This window comes from Dromaius novaehollandiae, chromosome 6 (genome assembly GCF_036370855.1).
Source record: "Dromaius novaehollandiae isolate bDroNov1 chromosome 6, bDroNov1.hap1, whole genome shotgun sequence".
Classification (NCBI taxonomy): domain Eukaryota; kingdom Metazoa; phylum Chordata; class Aves; order Casuariiformes; family Dromaiidae; genus Dromaius; species Dromaius novaehollandiae.
The window spans coordinates 9,524,676-9,539,337 of record NC_088103.1 but is presented as its reverse complement, the minus strand read 5'-3'; the positions used below and the strand labels follow the sequence as shown (position 1 = coordinate 9,539,337).

At 53.7% G+C, this 14,662-nt stretch overlaps 1 protein-coding gene and 1 long non-coding RNA gene across 4 annotated transcripts; one reads left to right on the top strand and one right to left on the bottom strand.

The window, feature by feature from the left end:
* Positions 1-413: 413 nt before the first annotated feature.
* On the bottom strand, positions 414-3,098 carry LOC135328682 (uncharacterized). The gene is made up of 3 exons (XR_010389641.1): positions 2,883-3,098; positions 1,478-1,597; positions 414-498 (listed from the first exon to the last, which is right to left on the bottom strand). It is a non-coding gene; the product is annotated as an uncharacterized LOC135328682 (long non-coding RNA).
* A 2,842-nt stretch (positions 3,099-5,940) lies between these two features.
* TBATA (thymus, brain and testes associated) lies at positions 5,941-13,810 on the top strand. Of its 3 annotated transcripts, none has more exons than XM_064513620.1 (8): positions 5,941-7,585; positions 7,994-8,164; positions 8,389-8,495; positions 9,185-9,340; positions 10,738-10,819; positions 12,012-12,177; positions 12,612-12,661; positions 13,487-13,810. In XM_064513620.1, exons 1-8 carry the CDS (start codon positions 7,519-7,521, stop codon positions 13,564-13,566), a joined length of 879 nt encoding a protein of 292 aa, XP_064369690.1. In that variant the 5' UTR covers positions 5,941-7,518; the 3' UTR covers positions 13,567-13,810. The 3 variants fall into 3 exon arrangements, with proteins under 3 accessions (XP_064369690.1, XP_064369688.1, XP_064369689.1); XM_064513618.1 differs by having other exon boundaries at positions 10,738-10,917; XM_064513619.1 differs by lacking the exon at positions 5,941-7,585 and having other exon boundaries at positions 7,600-8,164; positions 10,738-10,917.
* Positions 13,811-14,662: the final 852 nt, after the last annotated feature.

Sequence of the window (14,662 nt, the reverse complement as noted above, 5' to 3'; positions counted from 1 at the left end):
AGTTGCAAAATAAACCTTAAAAGTAAACAAAACCCGTAAAATCCACAGGGCACTAATTCCCAATGCAATGGCAATACTTTTACCGCTGGACTGAATTTGCCCAATGAATATTAAAAACTTGGATTAAGCCATAAATGTAGCAAGCTCCTTTCTGCTGCCAGTGGAATAAGTTTCACCCAGGCTAGAAAGCAATGCAGCCTGTTACCAGACGATTAAACCACAACTGAGACAGCCTCTAGCTGCTTCCCAAGAGCAGCTGTTTGAAGAAAAAAAAAAAAAAAAAATCACACTTGCCAAGGCCTAGGCAGAGGCAGTGCTCCCATCAGAGGCACTTTTCCAAGTGGATTTGGATTGCTGCAACAATTACCTTGTGGTCCTGGGCTCACAGTGGCTGTAATACTCACAATGTCAAACTGCTCTTTCTTCAGTGTTGCAATTTGCTTCCCACCGATTTCTTCAGAGCTTCTTGCCGGGGGAAAAAAACATCTTAGACTTGCTCTGGAGATGGGGGAGAAGGAAACAGCAAGCTCTCCTTTTGACACCAAGAGCTCAGCATTTAGCAAGGTGAGCTACAAAAAAAGCCATGCTTTTTGCCAAACAGGACAAATTCTCACATGTCCTATATACACAAGAATTTCTGTATTTGTTTCTTTGGCTGGGAGTGCTGACACCAGTCAAACACACAAGATAATGGTGAAAAAGCGTTGCCTACCCCACACCACACAGCAAACTAAGCCCCACTGCCACGAAGCCTTGCAGAGAGCCAGTTGCAGGATGGGTGCCTGGGAATCAGCTGACAGCCTCGTGGTTATGATAAGCCTCGTCTCACGGAGCTGTACTCCAATATTTGCATGTGCTCATGCATATCAGTTTGTTATCTCTGGGGATCACTAAGGACCTTGTTCCTACAGCTGCAGCCACTAGATGTGGTGCCGAGGTAGGTAACACCGCTTACGGTCCCCTTGATGTCTGAGGACAGCAAACTGCCCTCAACAGCCCCATTCTCCAGGCGGTGGGAGTCAGCATGAGGCCGTATAACCGCTTAAAAGCCGGTCTGAGGCCCCGGCGCTGTGCGACCCAGACCTCAGACAGGATTTATCCCACTTAACTGCAGAGCTGGAGACAGCAGCAGCCATCCTGCAGCCGCAGCCCGGGAGAGCAGCTTCGGCCGCAGGATCATCCCTGCCGCACACGGGCTGAGTCACCTTCGGGTGCCCCTCGCCCTCCTGCTGTCACCGGAGGTGACCCAGCGCCTGGCCTTTGCCGCCAGCCGAGCGCCCAAAGCCACCAAGGAGGGACCGCTACCCACGCCGTGCCTCGCCGCTCTGCCAGGAGGCCCCGGGTCTCCCAGCTGAGCTGGGCCCAGCACCGAGGAACCCCCCAAAAATCCCATCTGCACCCAGCTGCTGCACAGAGGCAGCTCGAGGTCCGTCGCCTCGCACCCGGTTTTAGGAAGGAGGCAAGGCTTTCTCTGTACCTGCTAGACAGAAACACCCAGTTCTTCCAGAGCACAGCGAAAACTGAAAGATCCCCCGAAGGGAGGAAGGTGTCCCTCCATCTTCCGACCATAGAGGGAGCTGACTCTCCAACGTTAAGCCTGGGGAGGAAAAAAAAAAAGTGTTTTTACAATATACATCCCACAAATGATACTGCACAGTCCCCAGACCTCACACGCAGGGAAAGAAGGCAGTGCAGCTTAAATTGTAATTAATGCCCCTGGATACTTTTTCTACTGCTTCCCCCTAAATTGTAGGTGATCACTAAGAAAAGCACTTTTCTTAACTATGATTGATTTCTTGTCCTGCTCCAGCAAGAGCAAAGAAGTCAGACAGGAATATTCTCCTTCGTTCGGCTGAGGATTTGTCAAACACTGCAGCTCCTGCATTTAAATGCGTGATAAATTGCTTTTTAAGAAGTGACTTTTATGTCAGCAGGCATGTTCGTATTGATTACACTAATCCCACGCTGGAAAACATTCTTCATATCCTACCGCTCTTAAATCACCCAAAGAGTTTAGAGGTTTCTGTCTAACAAGCTCCTAAATCATATCTTTCCTGTCAATCTTATCAACTGCCTGTTTAATTGTAAAAATGTAAATAAAATGCAGAGAGTTGGCCTAATGCCTCCTGACTCTCATATATCTCCCAAACAGAGAGAAGCAAGAGGTTCTTCAGCTGCACTTGAGGCTCCCCAAGAATCATTTTAATTCTAAGCAGGCACTGGCTTTCTTGTAGCTACCTCTAAAGCCAGCGGCAGCAGTCTGATAAGTAACAAGATACAGGTGTCAGAGTCAGGAAAGCATCCATGATTTCCCTATAGCTGATTAAATATCAGATGAAGCATCAGTCGGAGTGTGGCACCTCCCAGGACCACCTGCGACTCACCCCATGCTTTGCTGGCTGTCATTGCTGCACGAGGCAGCAGTGCTTTCAGGGGCGGCAGGGATTACGGGCAACAGAAAGATGATCCCAACACTGGCTTCTCTGGCCTCTTTCCTTTTTATTATTATTATTTTTATTAAGTGGAGCACGCTTTTGTATCCAGCCAGGTTAGGTTACACTGGTAAATAAAACATTTTGCCTGCAACTCAGGGATGCTCAGCGGAGTAACAGGACACCCAGCGCAAAGGGTAAACTGGTAATTACACCCCAGCATGCAAACAAAGACATTGCTGATGATACTGTGTACGCTGAAAAATTAATGGCCAAGTAGGACTTGAATGAGCACTGATAGGAGGGTTTTACATGTCCTCCGGTTACTCCTGCCTTTACAGGCCCAACATCAGCATCACCTCATTAGTAGGTCTCTGGGATGATATCAAATGACTTCTAGAGTTAAGAGAAAAGCATCTGCACAGCAGAAAAGCTCCCAATACCACTCACTCAAGAGCAATCTACTCCGCCGGCAGGTTTTGGAGCAAGACGTGACCATGACCTCCCGGAGCTGGAAAGATGCACAGTCATGTTCTGAAGATTTCAAAATGTGGAGTGCTGTGTCTTCAAAAATGAGAAAAAAACAAAAAAAATCCCTCAGCTAGAACAAAGCTCTTCATTTTCTGAAAGCCTGAGCACTTTAAGGGACCTCAGTTTGAGAAATAATCTGGCTACAAGCAGCATACAAGTGAAAAGCCATTCACCGAAGCAAACAGGGGAAACAATAAGGCTGTGAGGTTTTTCTTGGGGAGAGACACAGTAGCATCTCTCAAAATACTACAGTAAAAAAAAATATTGCATATATATATATATATATATATATATATATATACACACACACACTTTTTTAAGATCTAGAGGAACAATGAAATATCAATTACTGTGCTTCTGATGTTCCAATCTGTTCTGTTAAATTCTTTCCAGCCAAGGCATCTCTAAAAATCCCTTTATTTATATTCAGTTCAGCCAGGATGAGAAGTGCTCTGGCTGCAGACTGAGGCATTGACTGCCTAACCAGCAATAAGGCAGCTCCTCTCATCTGCAGTTATCCCACTAGGTCCCAAAATACTGAGCACTGTCCACTAGCTTTTTTAGCTTAACTACAAAGAAAGCTGACGGGAAGGACCGTGTCAGAAGGATTTCCCTCCTACAGCGAGGCGGAGAGCAGAGTGGGGCAGAAGCTTTAGCCCTCAGAGCTGGATCTGTGCATTTTCCTTCTCTGTTGCTGGTTTTAGCTCAGCCCAGACACGTTGCACTCCCAAGGAGCCTGGCACCGTGCTGATCCAGAGACAAGCTGGCCGTCCACATCACGTGAACTACAGCCTCAGCCCATGCCAAGGTGCTCCAAAGATCGGCCTCAGACCACAAGCAGATGTGCTTGTTTTTGACCCCTGCAGTGGGCATTAAAGATATATAACAAAGATCCTGCTAAACAGCCACTGACTAAATTAAGAATTCAGATCAATAGCAGAGGCATCACCTGATTTAAAAACCTATTTTAAAGCTAGATTAAGAGGCGGTCGCATTGCCAGTTGACAAGGTTGGAATGGTTTCCCTAGCAGTGTTGAGTACAAACTAATGAACTACGCAGAGAGAAGATGCAGCACCAGGGGCATTTGCTCTGTTGTTTTTAAACAAATATGATCATGCCTCAAGGACTTGGAGGAAGCATTATTACCTTAAAAAAAAGAAAATCTTCCTTTTTTCCCATTTCAGCAGGTGTTTCACACTAGCCTAAGGAAGCCCCAATCACAGCTAAAAAGTCTAAAACCAGAGCAGAAGAGGGGAGACTAGAATAGCTGCAAGATTAGTTGCTTGAGCAGAGGGAGCAGGATGTGCTCATCCAAAGCAGACCTTCATCCATGGCTCCCAGAAGGTGGAAGAGAGCAGCCAGAACCGGGCCCAAATGGGCACACAGCTCACAGAGACGTGCACCGATTACCAAAGGTGCATAGGGGAACCACAGGAATGATGAGGGGTCTGGAAAACAGGGCCTCTGAGGTCAGACAGAAGGCAACAGGGTCACATCTCCTCAAAATCCCCTGTAAAGAAAAGCAGCAGCCCTCCATGTCAACTGGGATTAAGGTTAGAAGTTATAAGCTACAACCAAGGCAAGATGAGACATAAGAAAACCTTTGTACCCAGAGTAGTGAAGCACTGGACCAAATTCACTCGGGGAACCGGGAATCTCCACCAGCAGAGGGGCTTCACAAACAGGTGAGACAGTCATTGATGGTGAACAGCACCGGCAAAGCCAGCCCTGCCTCGGAGCGGGGAGAGGGGCCACGCAACCGCCTGAAGTCAATTCCAGCCTCATCTTTTGCAATTCCAAGAGAAATCACTGGGCATCGGTGTAGCAAAAGCTTTTCTTAGGGTTATCAGACCCAAAGAGGAGCTTTGCAGCCTGGGCTCGGGAGACCTTAGATTCAGATGTAAAACCGGCTCCTGCTACTTCACCGTGCCCAGGCAGCCTTTACTGACCTCAGCTATTGAAAGCCCGAGACGTAACTATGGTGAGCGACCAAGGCTCGGGAGGAACGGAGCCGCGAGGGTGTTTCACAGCCGCTGTGGGTGGGGGAAGAAGGGCGGGCAGGCTCTGCTGCTGTCCTGAGAAAGGAGCCTAGCAACCCCGGCACAACGGGGCACAAAGCACACACGCACGCTGCCATGCAAAGCGGGGGGTTTCACAAGCCTCTCCCCAGCACAAGGGCTGGTGGTGAGCAGTTCTTTTTGTATATCTAACAGCAGACGCATCGCTAGCATTGGCTGCTTTCCTTTGTCCATGTGAAATTCTCCCTGCAAAACAACTGCCTAAAAAAAGGCTGGGAAGCGAGAACTGCTAGCTGCTAGGCTCAGCTTACATGAGCTGTCTTTAAAAGGTATAATACAAGACCAGAGCTGTGTGAAGATTCATAAATAAAATGGCTCTAAAGATGTCAAAGCCCAGTATTTACTGTTGATGCCTGAGAGCATTTGAGTATTTTCACCTACCTCTCTTTGATTATTCTTTGCTTTTGAAACCAGGTAATGTTGGTACCAGTCAGATAGATAACACATCTTTGCTCCCAAAGCAGGATATGGAGCATTTTGCAGGAATTGTATCTTCACCCAAGGTATTTGTCTTGGAGAAAAAAAAGTCTATCTGCATAGCTTTGCTCCTGGTATCTGGTTGCATTTACACTATTAATAGAGTCTCTGGGGGCAGAGTCAGACCCTGGGTGCCTGATGCCCCTCACCCAGGCAAGCTTTTTGCATGGCAGGATACACCACATACACCTTGGAGAGGGGAAGCAGGAGGAAGGGACAGATGTCTCAGGAACACTAATGGCCCCCCAGGGGACCTACATACCCGATGGGGCACCAGGCTCCACCAACAACCCCAGATGCAGCAAGGGGATGAACCAGGTCCAGGGTGCCTCCAGCCAGGAGCAGCCAGGGATGAGGCTGCAGCCAAGGCTACAAAATGGGTCTGAAGGACCCACCTAGGAGCCAGGGCTGGGCTTAAATGTGGCGTGGATGGGTGGGTGGGCACCAGGTGAGGCTGCTCAGGACCATTAAGGCCCATTAGTGCCCTCAGGACCTGTCATCAGCTCTATGCTGGGCACACGCTTGGCTCCCCTGGCCTGAAGGGTCCTGGTGGCCAGCCTTGTCCGCAGGTGGCAGGCACGGCTGGCAGGCTTTCCTCTGCATTAAAACACATCTTTTTGCAGCAAGAGCGCTTGCACGGGTTGATAAACACAAAAATTAGAAAAGCTCTAAGGAAGCATCAGGCAGGCCTGCCTGAACAGGGAAACCAAGCTGGGAAAGGTGTCGACACCCCCCACTCCTAAACTGTGTTGCAGATGCCTCGCTCGAGAAAACTGTCCCCAGGTTATTTCACAGAGGGATGAGTTTGGGGAGATTACCGTTTTCAGAGAAACTACCGGAATGCCTTTTGCTTGTATTATTTGTGCATGGTAAATTGTTAAGAAACCATGTGTTGCAAGGCTGTGTTTACCGCTGAGTATTTTACTCGAGTGCTGCACGCTGCTGGAGGAGAGCATCATCACCTGCTCCCAGTGAGCTCTAGGACTCTTTCAAGCTTTCTCCAATATATCCACAAATTCCCACGGAGGGGTTGCCCCCAGCCTGGAGGATAGAGGCAATGAATGATCCAGCTTAGACGGGGAATGGACAGTTCAGCTTCTTCTCCAGATATTCAAGCATTAGCCTCTAAAAAAGGCTGTTAGAGACTTTTACAGGCCCCCAGCTCAGCCTGCATAAGCAAAGAACCCGTCGGTGGTCACCCTGCTAGGGAGCAGGGACTTTGCATCCCAAGCATCTGGCTGTCAAAGTGAAGTCAGTGCCCACCAGGTCTCTTCCTCTGGTTTGATCCCTCTGCCCCAAAATCTATACACGCGAATCCTGCACTGTGACACCCTCTGATTTTTGCTGCGCCCCACACCCAGGGCCGGCTGGTGTCCCTGGTCACCCTGGCATCCCTACCAGCCAGGTGCCGTCACATGCAGAAGCTGCACCACAGCTTGGCCATCCAGTTTTACGTCTTCCACGGGCTGTTTTGCAAAGCTGAAATCTAGGCGGGGATTGGGAAGTGACGGGCAGCATCTGCCTGTGTAACACTAGACAGTCACGTATCGAGAGGGCCGTGTGGCTAAGGGCACAGGAACGAGCAGCAGCTTTCCTGCCTTCTTAGAGACCTGCTAAAATGTCAACAGACCCCGGGGATCTGCAACCCGACTCCCAGCAGCCGCAGTAAGTGCCAGGGCCGGGAGGACTCGCTGAGCGGTACCGGCAGCAAAGGAGAGCGGCCAGCGATGCCGGCCGGACTCCACGTGGCTGCAGATGCCGCGCGTTGATCTGGGCTCAAAAATCAGCAGCAGGGCCGCGGTGGCGATGGCACACGGTTGTTTTTCTGGGGGTTTCCCTCGCAGGCTCCTTTTTCAGCGTTTCAGCACATTCTTGGGAGTCAGCACGGACTCGCCTCCCGCTTCTCCTCGCGGGAGCTGCCTCTTGGCCTGGAGGTGACAACACCCTGTCCCTATAAATACCGAACGAGCCGTTTGCTGCAGGACTCCTTTGCACACACATGCACATGTGTCACGAGCCCGGCCGGTCGTCCTGGGGCACAGGGGTTTCAGCGGCTGGGACTGCGGGTGAGTGATTTGCTTTTCTTTCCCTTCCAGCGCCACGGGTGCCTCTGCGGCGGGGGAGACGGGGCGGCTCGGGAGCCCCGTCGCCGGCCGTGCGAAGGCAAAGGCATCACCCACCGCTGGACCACGTGGCCCCTCGGCCCGGCGGCTGCGCGACCCCCCTCCCGGAGCGGCTCCCGCTTCGGCAACCTCGGCCACCGCTCCTTCTGCTCGCCCCACAACCCCCACCCGCACCGGGTGACCCACATCGCGGGTGGGGGGCGCGGGGGCCGGGAGCAGCCGGGGGGGTGCTGCGGGCCCCGTGCTGGCTGCAAAGCGCTAGGGGATTTATTACCCTGGCGGGACATAGCAGAAACACTGAGATTTATGTGGGTTCCTGCTGGCCGTGCTGGTTTTTCCCCTTTTCCGCAGGCCTGAACGGCGTGCCCGTATGCACGGCGAAGGACGGCTGGCCAGCGCTGAGCCCGCTCTCGCCTCAATCCCGGATTAAGGACCGGCTTTCCACCCCCATCCCGGGGGGGCCGGGCAGGCAGATGCCAATCGGGGATCCCCCCAGCAAGGCGATCCCGTGGCTGACCGCAGGTGAGCGCGCTCCCCATCCCAGGCTCCGGTAATCGTTGTCCCGACGAAGCAGGGTTCGGGATGGACAGGTCCATCTCGCTGGGCTGAAACAGGTCCCGGTTCTGCTCGCGAGGCTGCTGGATGGGAGAAATGAGAGGACGTCTCTTCGCTCGGGGTTTTGAGGACTTTGGGGTGTCACCGGTGCAAGTCGGGGGGAATTCCTCACAGCTCTCCAATTCTCTCAGGTGTGTTGTCGGAGGCCTGGAGGGAGGAACCGAGGGAACTCGCCGCCAGAGTTGACGCTGCCTCTCCTGCTGAAACGGCAAAGGAGGAGGTGGCAAGTCACGAAAAGGTACGGGGGGCACATGGGAGGGAGGGGAAGGGTGGGGGCAACAAGGAGAAAAACCAGAACTACGCTCAGTCTGAGGCTGCTCCATCACTCCTCTAAGTCCTGATGTTCGGGTGTCCTTTAGGACTTGAAGGGACGTGGGGAATCTCCTTGAGAAGAGGGAAGCTTAGAAGAGCGCCTTGCTCAGGGTGAAAGGTGCAGGGGGAGGAATTCTGCTCCCAGCCCCAGCTTTGAACTCTCCCGTCCAAACCCTGGAGCCCACGCAGCATGCATCCCTCCATCGTGTACTGACTCGTAGTCTCCGGAGCCCAGGGAGCCCCTTCCCCGCGGCGCTGGAAAGCAGGCTTCACTATTCAAAGCCAATGCCTCCAGCAGCAAAAGTGAAGGCGACTGAGCCAAACCGAGAACTGGTTTAACACAGTCATTTTTCGCCTCTTGAATCGCGAGGCCAGTCCTGCCTCAGCACACGGGTGAGAGGAGCTGACACAGTCCCCCCTTCAGCACCCGGCCCCAGCACCTGAGAAGGGCCCAGCAGCAAGGGTGGACCAGGACGTATGAGCAGCTCCAGGTCAAACCCAAGGAGCACCACTAGGGAAAGGCAGCGGCTGGGCACAGAAGAGGGGATGCAGGGCACCGTTCTGGTGCATTTTGGCTCCTCCTCAGCCAGCACATGTGCTTTTACATTTTGGCAGGCCCAGCGGGTGACCCAGTACCCAGCAGAGATGGGACAGCTCATCCCACCTCCCTCTCGTGCCACCGCTCGCCGCTCATCGCGCCAGCTGTACCGCGGGAGTGCCAGGACCGAAGGGAAGCAAGCTGCCCTCTCCTGCCAGGACCGAGAGCTCGTGGTAAGCAGAAGAGACTGGAGCGGCCAGGCAAGGAGGGCTGGAGCAGATGGGGCAGAGAGACAGACAGTAGGACTTGCCTTCACAATCTGCTGGTCCGTAATAGAAAAGATAGGCGGCACTGATTAAGATTTAAAGCCACTACGGGTCATTATATCACGTCATCGGACGTGTTGGGGCTATAGAATTATGCCTGGCTGTTCTTGCATTGCAGAAGAGCCATCTTCCCAAAACGCATTCCTTCTGGGAAGGAGGTTACCAGGAGATGGAGCATTGCTGATTCCCTCGGCAATGTGTTCCGCAGTGAATCAGCCTCGCTGTTCAACTGCGTGCTCTGTTCCCAGTTAGGACGTGCCCGGCTTTGGCTCTCGGCCAGGGCAGTGCCCAGGGGATGCTCAGGAGCACCCACGTGCGGGCAGGACCGGACGAGTGGCAACCACCTGAGGTCTTCCCTGGCTCAAAGCCCAGCCGGCTGCAGTGGGACCTGCTACGGGCTGTCCTAGCTAGCAGAAGCAAGCAGCCCCTCGAGAGGCTCCTCATGGCAGCCAAAAGGTCTCTCAGGAGAGTAACTCGTGCCTTCTCCTGCTCCGTAGGGGCAGCCAGCATCCTTCGCTCGTGCCTCTGTGATTTGCCCCTGGGGGCCTGTTATGTCCTCTTCATTACCTCTTATTTCCTCCTTTGGGATGGCTGCATATTTTGTCAGCAGTTATTTTGCACTTGCTTCCAGGCCTTTCCTAAAAACTCCCGAATAACGGGAGGCTGGAGTGGGTGTGTAACCAAGGATCGTCATGTGCACGAAAGGGGGGAGGAACAGAGCCCTTAGAGACTCTTTCCTTTCCCCCTCCAGTCTGCCCCAGCGTGATCAGACACTAGAAACGGAGCTGGAAATTTCCCAGCTAGCTGAGACCTGTACTGGGAAAGCCAGGAGACCATGCAGCAGCCTCCGCAGTTCAAACCCAAGCGCGTAGCCCCGTCCTGCCTCCAAGCCGAGAGACCCTGGCTTTCTTCTGCTGCTGGCATTCGCACGGCTAATGCACTGCTGTTTCCATTGGACATTTCTGGCAAGAATCTGCCCCTGCAAGTGCCCCCTGCCACGTGCAGGTGCCCCTGGATGGGGAGGCACGCAGAGCCCGAGGAGCCTGCGCCCAGCCGGGACGGGTGGCTGGTCCTGCCTCCGGCCAGCCGAGACCGTGTGTTCAGACTTGCAGTTGAGGGGCTTTCGTGCAGCAATCTCCATGTCCTCCGCCCTACTTGCAGCTCTGCCAAAGTCCCTCCTGGTGTCCTAGCTAGGTGACCAAGGTCCCCGCGCGTACCGTGCTGACCCGTCGCGTGTTCCAGACAACCCGGGGCACGATGACCCGACTACGCTGACCGTCTCTCCCACGCTCTTCCGCCAACAGGTGCTGGAGCCGCCGGGGCAGATCCTGCAGGCACACTCCTCGACGGCGGCTCAGCAGCGGCTGCTCACAGCCGGGCAGAGGGGTGAGGACAGCCAGGAATATGAGGGTTGGGGACTGGGGCTCAGGATCCCACTCCTGTCCTTAAAGCCTGCCAGCCTCGCTACTTCGGCCGGGCCTGCCGTGAGTGAATTCAGCGTTTCTTATCTCACGGAGCCCAAAGCTCCCTGCCGCGCACATCCCTGGGGAGGAGAAATGGGGTCACGAGGAACTGCTTGGGTTTTTCTAATCACTGTGTTTGTAACGACTGCCCCTTGCCCGGGATTCAGATCGTTATGGTCCTGGGCCCTCTCGAACACTTGGACAGACCTAGAGTGTAAAGAGCTTTTGGGACATTGTCTCTCTCTGGTCTCCAGGAGGGCTGTCTTCACTCTGCCCGTTCTGCTGCTGATTAGTTTTTTGGTTTTTCTGATACTTTCCAAGGGAATCCAGCCTTAAATCAAAAAGGCTGTTCACTTTTAAAAGACATTGGTCAGCATTTTCAGCTACAAAATTTCTACTGCTCTAAAGAAGCCATTCACCCCAAGGAGATGATCAGTGCTCAGTGCTTCAGCTATCCGGGTTATTTGTTTACCCAGTTATTATGGCTTCAGCTGCCCAATATTTGGCACAGCCACTTTGGCTCTAAGTTTTAGGTGCTAGTTGCAGATAAACCTCCAGACATCAGCAAGGCATTCAGCTAAGAAAGTATGATGATGGGGAGGTAGGTGTCCATGACCACACTGCATGGATTTAGTTTGTTAGAAGAGGATTTGCACTGGCAGCATGTGCCAGGCTGGAGGTGGGAGAACATGCTTCTCTTGGGTGATACGGTGAGGGGCTGCAGGAGCACCCAGGCTTTTAGCAGCACTATTTATAGGACAACAAATCTGTCTATAGATTTGCAATATTGCATAAGCCATCTTTCCGAGAGCGTGACATCCCCAGAGGCTGTGCGATTTCTCACCCTGCCCTGCACAGTACAGATGGTGGGCATGAAAGCAGAGATTTTTGGAGCAGGGAGGGCAAAGCTGGAAGGAAGGAAAACAGGAGGTAAAGATAAAGGCTTTGGGGAGAAAGTTTAGCAAATCAGAGATTTTATAAAAGTTGGTTAATTCCAAAGTGGGTGGAAATCAAAAGTGAAGATCCAGAAAGCGGGGGGAAGGAGGGCCAGCTTACACCACCAATACCAAAGCTCCTAGTGCCACAGCTGCCTCTTTGCCCTCTTCTTCTTACAGAAAAGGATGTTGTCCTGGGGCTGCTGCAGGCTGCAAGTGCCACCCTCCAGCTGCAGCCGCAGGCCCTGGGCACAGGCACGGGGGACAGCGCCAGGTCCCAGGCGTCCCAGGCCACCGCGGGCCTCTCCTCCAGGGACCGGCGCGGCGGGAGGAACCAGCCAGGCAGGTACCGCAGGGCATTTCTGCAGGAGGACGGGGGGGGGACCGACCCTTCGGGGCTCCTGTGCGCACGCAGGACGGACCCGCGCGTGGGAAAAGAAACACCAGGGGCTCCTAACCAGGTTAACCTTGCGCGAACACCTCATTCCCCCACCCCTTGGTTCTACTGAGGAGCGGAGTCGAAGCTCACGAACGTTTTTGGCAGGCCTGTGACTTTGTTAGCACGTGGGATGGAAGCACAGGATAGGGGTAAACCACGTAGCGATGCTGGGCAGCGGTATCTTTGGCTAGACCCACAGCCACAGCATTGTATAGTCACCACGGAGAGGACAAACACCGCAAGCAAGCATAACACTGAGCAACAGGCTCAGCCGCCTGTCCTGCATACCTGTGACCCGCACCAGGGAGATAAAGCATCTGATTTCTTCCGCTCTCTCACAGATGCTCCCAGGGACAGAAGCAAGAACCAGTTCCACAGGAGGAGAAAGCAGGTACGGATAGGCATTAAAACGCACTGCCTTTGCCACCCACGCACTTTGCACCCCAGGCTTGCGGCGTCCTTGCAAACCCGGACCCCGGGGCCCCAGCAGGCGCTCCGGCAGGGACGCCTCCTTCCAGCGACCGACAAAGCCGCGCGTCACTCGGAGAGGGTGATTCATTCCTAAGCACACATCAAAGCCCGAGCTAGGTATTAAATTTCCTACATAATTGATGGAGTTAAATAAATACCATCAGAGGGAGATTAATGTCACTGTAAGGCAGTGCCCAGGCTATGCGGCACACGGCATCCTCCAAAGACACCTCTCTCTTCTCCCCTGGCTTTAGAAGGATCCTGGATGGCTGGTTTAGGCTAGAGACCTCACTTAGGAACCTAGCGATAAATCCCCTCCCTGATGACTCTCCAGCTACGTGACCACTTTTCCAGACCATTGCCATCTTATTATGAGCGTGAGATTGTAACAGAGTAGGTAAAGAAATGCCAGCAAGATTTCCTCCGTGTCGATTTCAGAGGCAGCACGTAGGGGCTCACCAGCCCATCACCGGGAGCGAGCGGTAGTCCAGGCCAGGGGAGCAGGTTTCCTCCCGCCGGGATTTGGGTGTGGGACAGTGGATAAATTCCCTTTCTTAGGATTGCTGGGAAAATTCTGCCCGCAAGCACTCTGGAGCCTCATTTTCAGATGGGACTTAGGCCCTTAGACGCCTCAGCCACTTTGCTCTTCTAAATACTTCATTTTTTCCCCACCCTAGCCAAAGAGCTAAATTTCTCGGTGTTCAGCAGGACTTTAATCCATCTCAGATGCGTTTTTCTTTCTCAGCGCGCACTGGCACAGCAGAAGTCCTCCAGGTCCATTCGTCCCGGGAGGAGAAGCCAAGGCAGCCCGACCCCACCAACTAACGGTGCCACAGCCCTGTGCGAGGAACTGCTGTCACGTTACCCGCTACACCTGAAATGCTTCATTCCCTACGTAGTACAAAGAGTTCATGCAACAAGTCGTGCAGTCTCAGCATCGCCTAGATCCTCTCCTTGCTTTTACTTCCTACGCTGGGATGCTCCAAAGTTAACGGCAGTTTAGTTACTGACCCATTAAATCTTTTCAATGCAACTCTAGCTGATCTCTGAATAAAAATCCTGTTGGAAATCACGCCCTCAGGCTAGTCGCTGGGTTTTGGCCTGGCTAGTCAGAACCCATCTTGTATAAAGGGCAGTAAATAAAGCAAGCCAAAGCTTTTTTTCCCCCAAATCCTGGCCCTGAAGCCTTCCCCCATCCCAGCTTCCTCTGCTTCACACGAATTTCCACCTATACCGAGCTGCTCAAATGAAATGCAAGGCTCTGGGAAGCGGCGAGCCGATCACTACGCTCCGCGCAGCCCGGCGCCGGTACCTGCAGGCATAACCACAGCTGCCTTTTCCTCCGTGCCGAGGGCTTGGCGCTGGCAGCCACATGCTTTAGCTCCCGGCGTCTCCAAGGACAGGCCCTGCCTGCGCGGAGCCTTCCCGCAGCTTCGGAGGCCGCTTGCCCACGGGTCAGGACGCGAGGAGCAGGTGAAGCGTGCCTCTACCTGCAGCCAGCCTGGACTCCACGGGACCCCAGCCCCTCCGTCACCCAGCCCGAAGGGGCTCTGCTCCCTTGCAGCCACGGCCCATAGGACCTTTCGGACTGGATTAAACCCAGCAATCAGCATTCAGAAAGCTCATGCCCAAAAAAAAAAGCCCCCAAGGCTGGTGGGCCCCGGGGTCAGCAGGCTGCGCGGAGTGCAAAGGGTGCAGCCCCAGCCTCCGAACCCTTTAGCCACCCTTTCCCACGGTATTTCCGCAGGGAGCCGGGTTTTGCCGCGGCGCTGGGATGGAGGCTGACTCCCGCCTTGGCTCCCTCCGCGGGCGCGTGGGAACGTGTCCGCAGCCCACCCACTTGCAGGCGCTCCCCCCTTCCCCCCCCCCAGCCTGCCCCTTTAAGTAACTTGAGCCTCTGGGCTGGAAACCTCCGTCTCCA

Coding starts and splice junctions, on each gene's coding strand:
- TBATA (XM_064513618.1), top strand. CDS start 7,519: ATGCACATGTGTCACGAGCCCGGCCGGTCGTCCTGGGGCACAGGGGTT. Junction 7,586..7,993: donor TTCAGCGGCTGGGACTGCGG/GTGAGTGATTTG, acceptor CCTTTTCCGCAG/GCCTGAACGGCGTGCCCGTA. Junction 8,165..8,388: donor GATCCCGTGGCTGACCGCAG/GTGAGCGCGCTC, acceptor CAATTCTCTCAG/GTGTGTTGTCGGAGGCCTGG.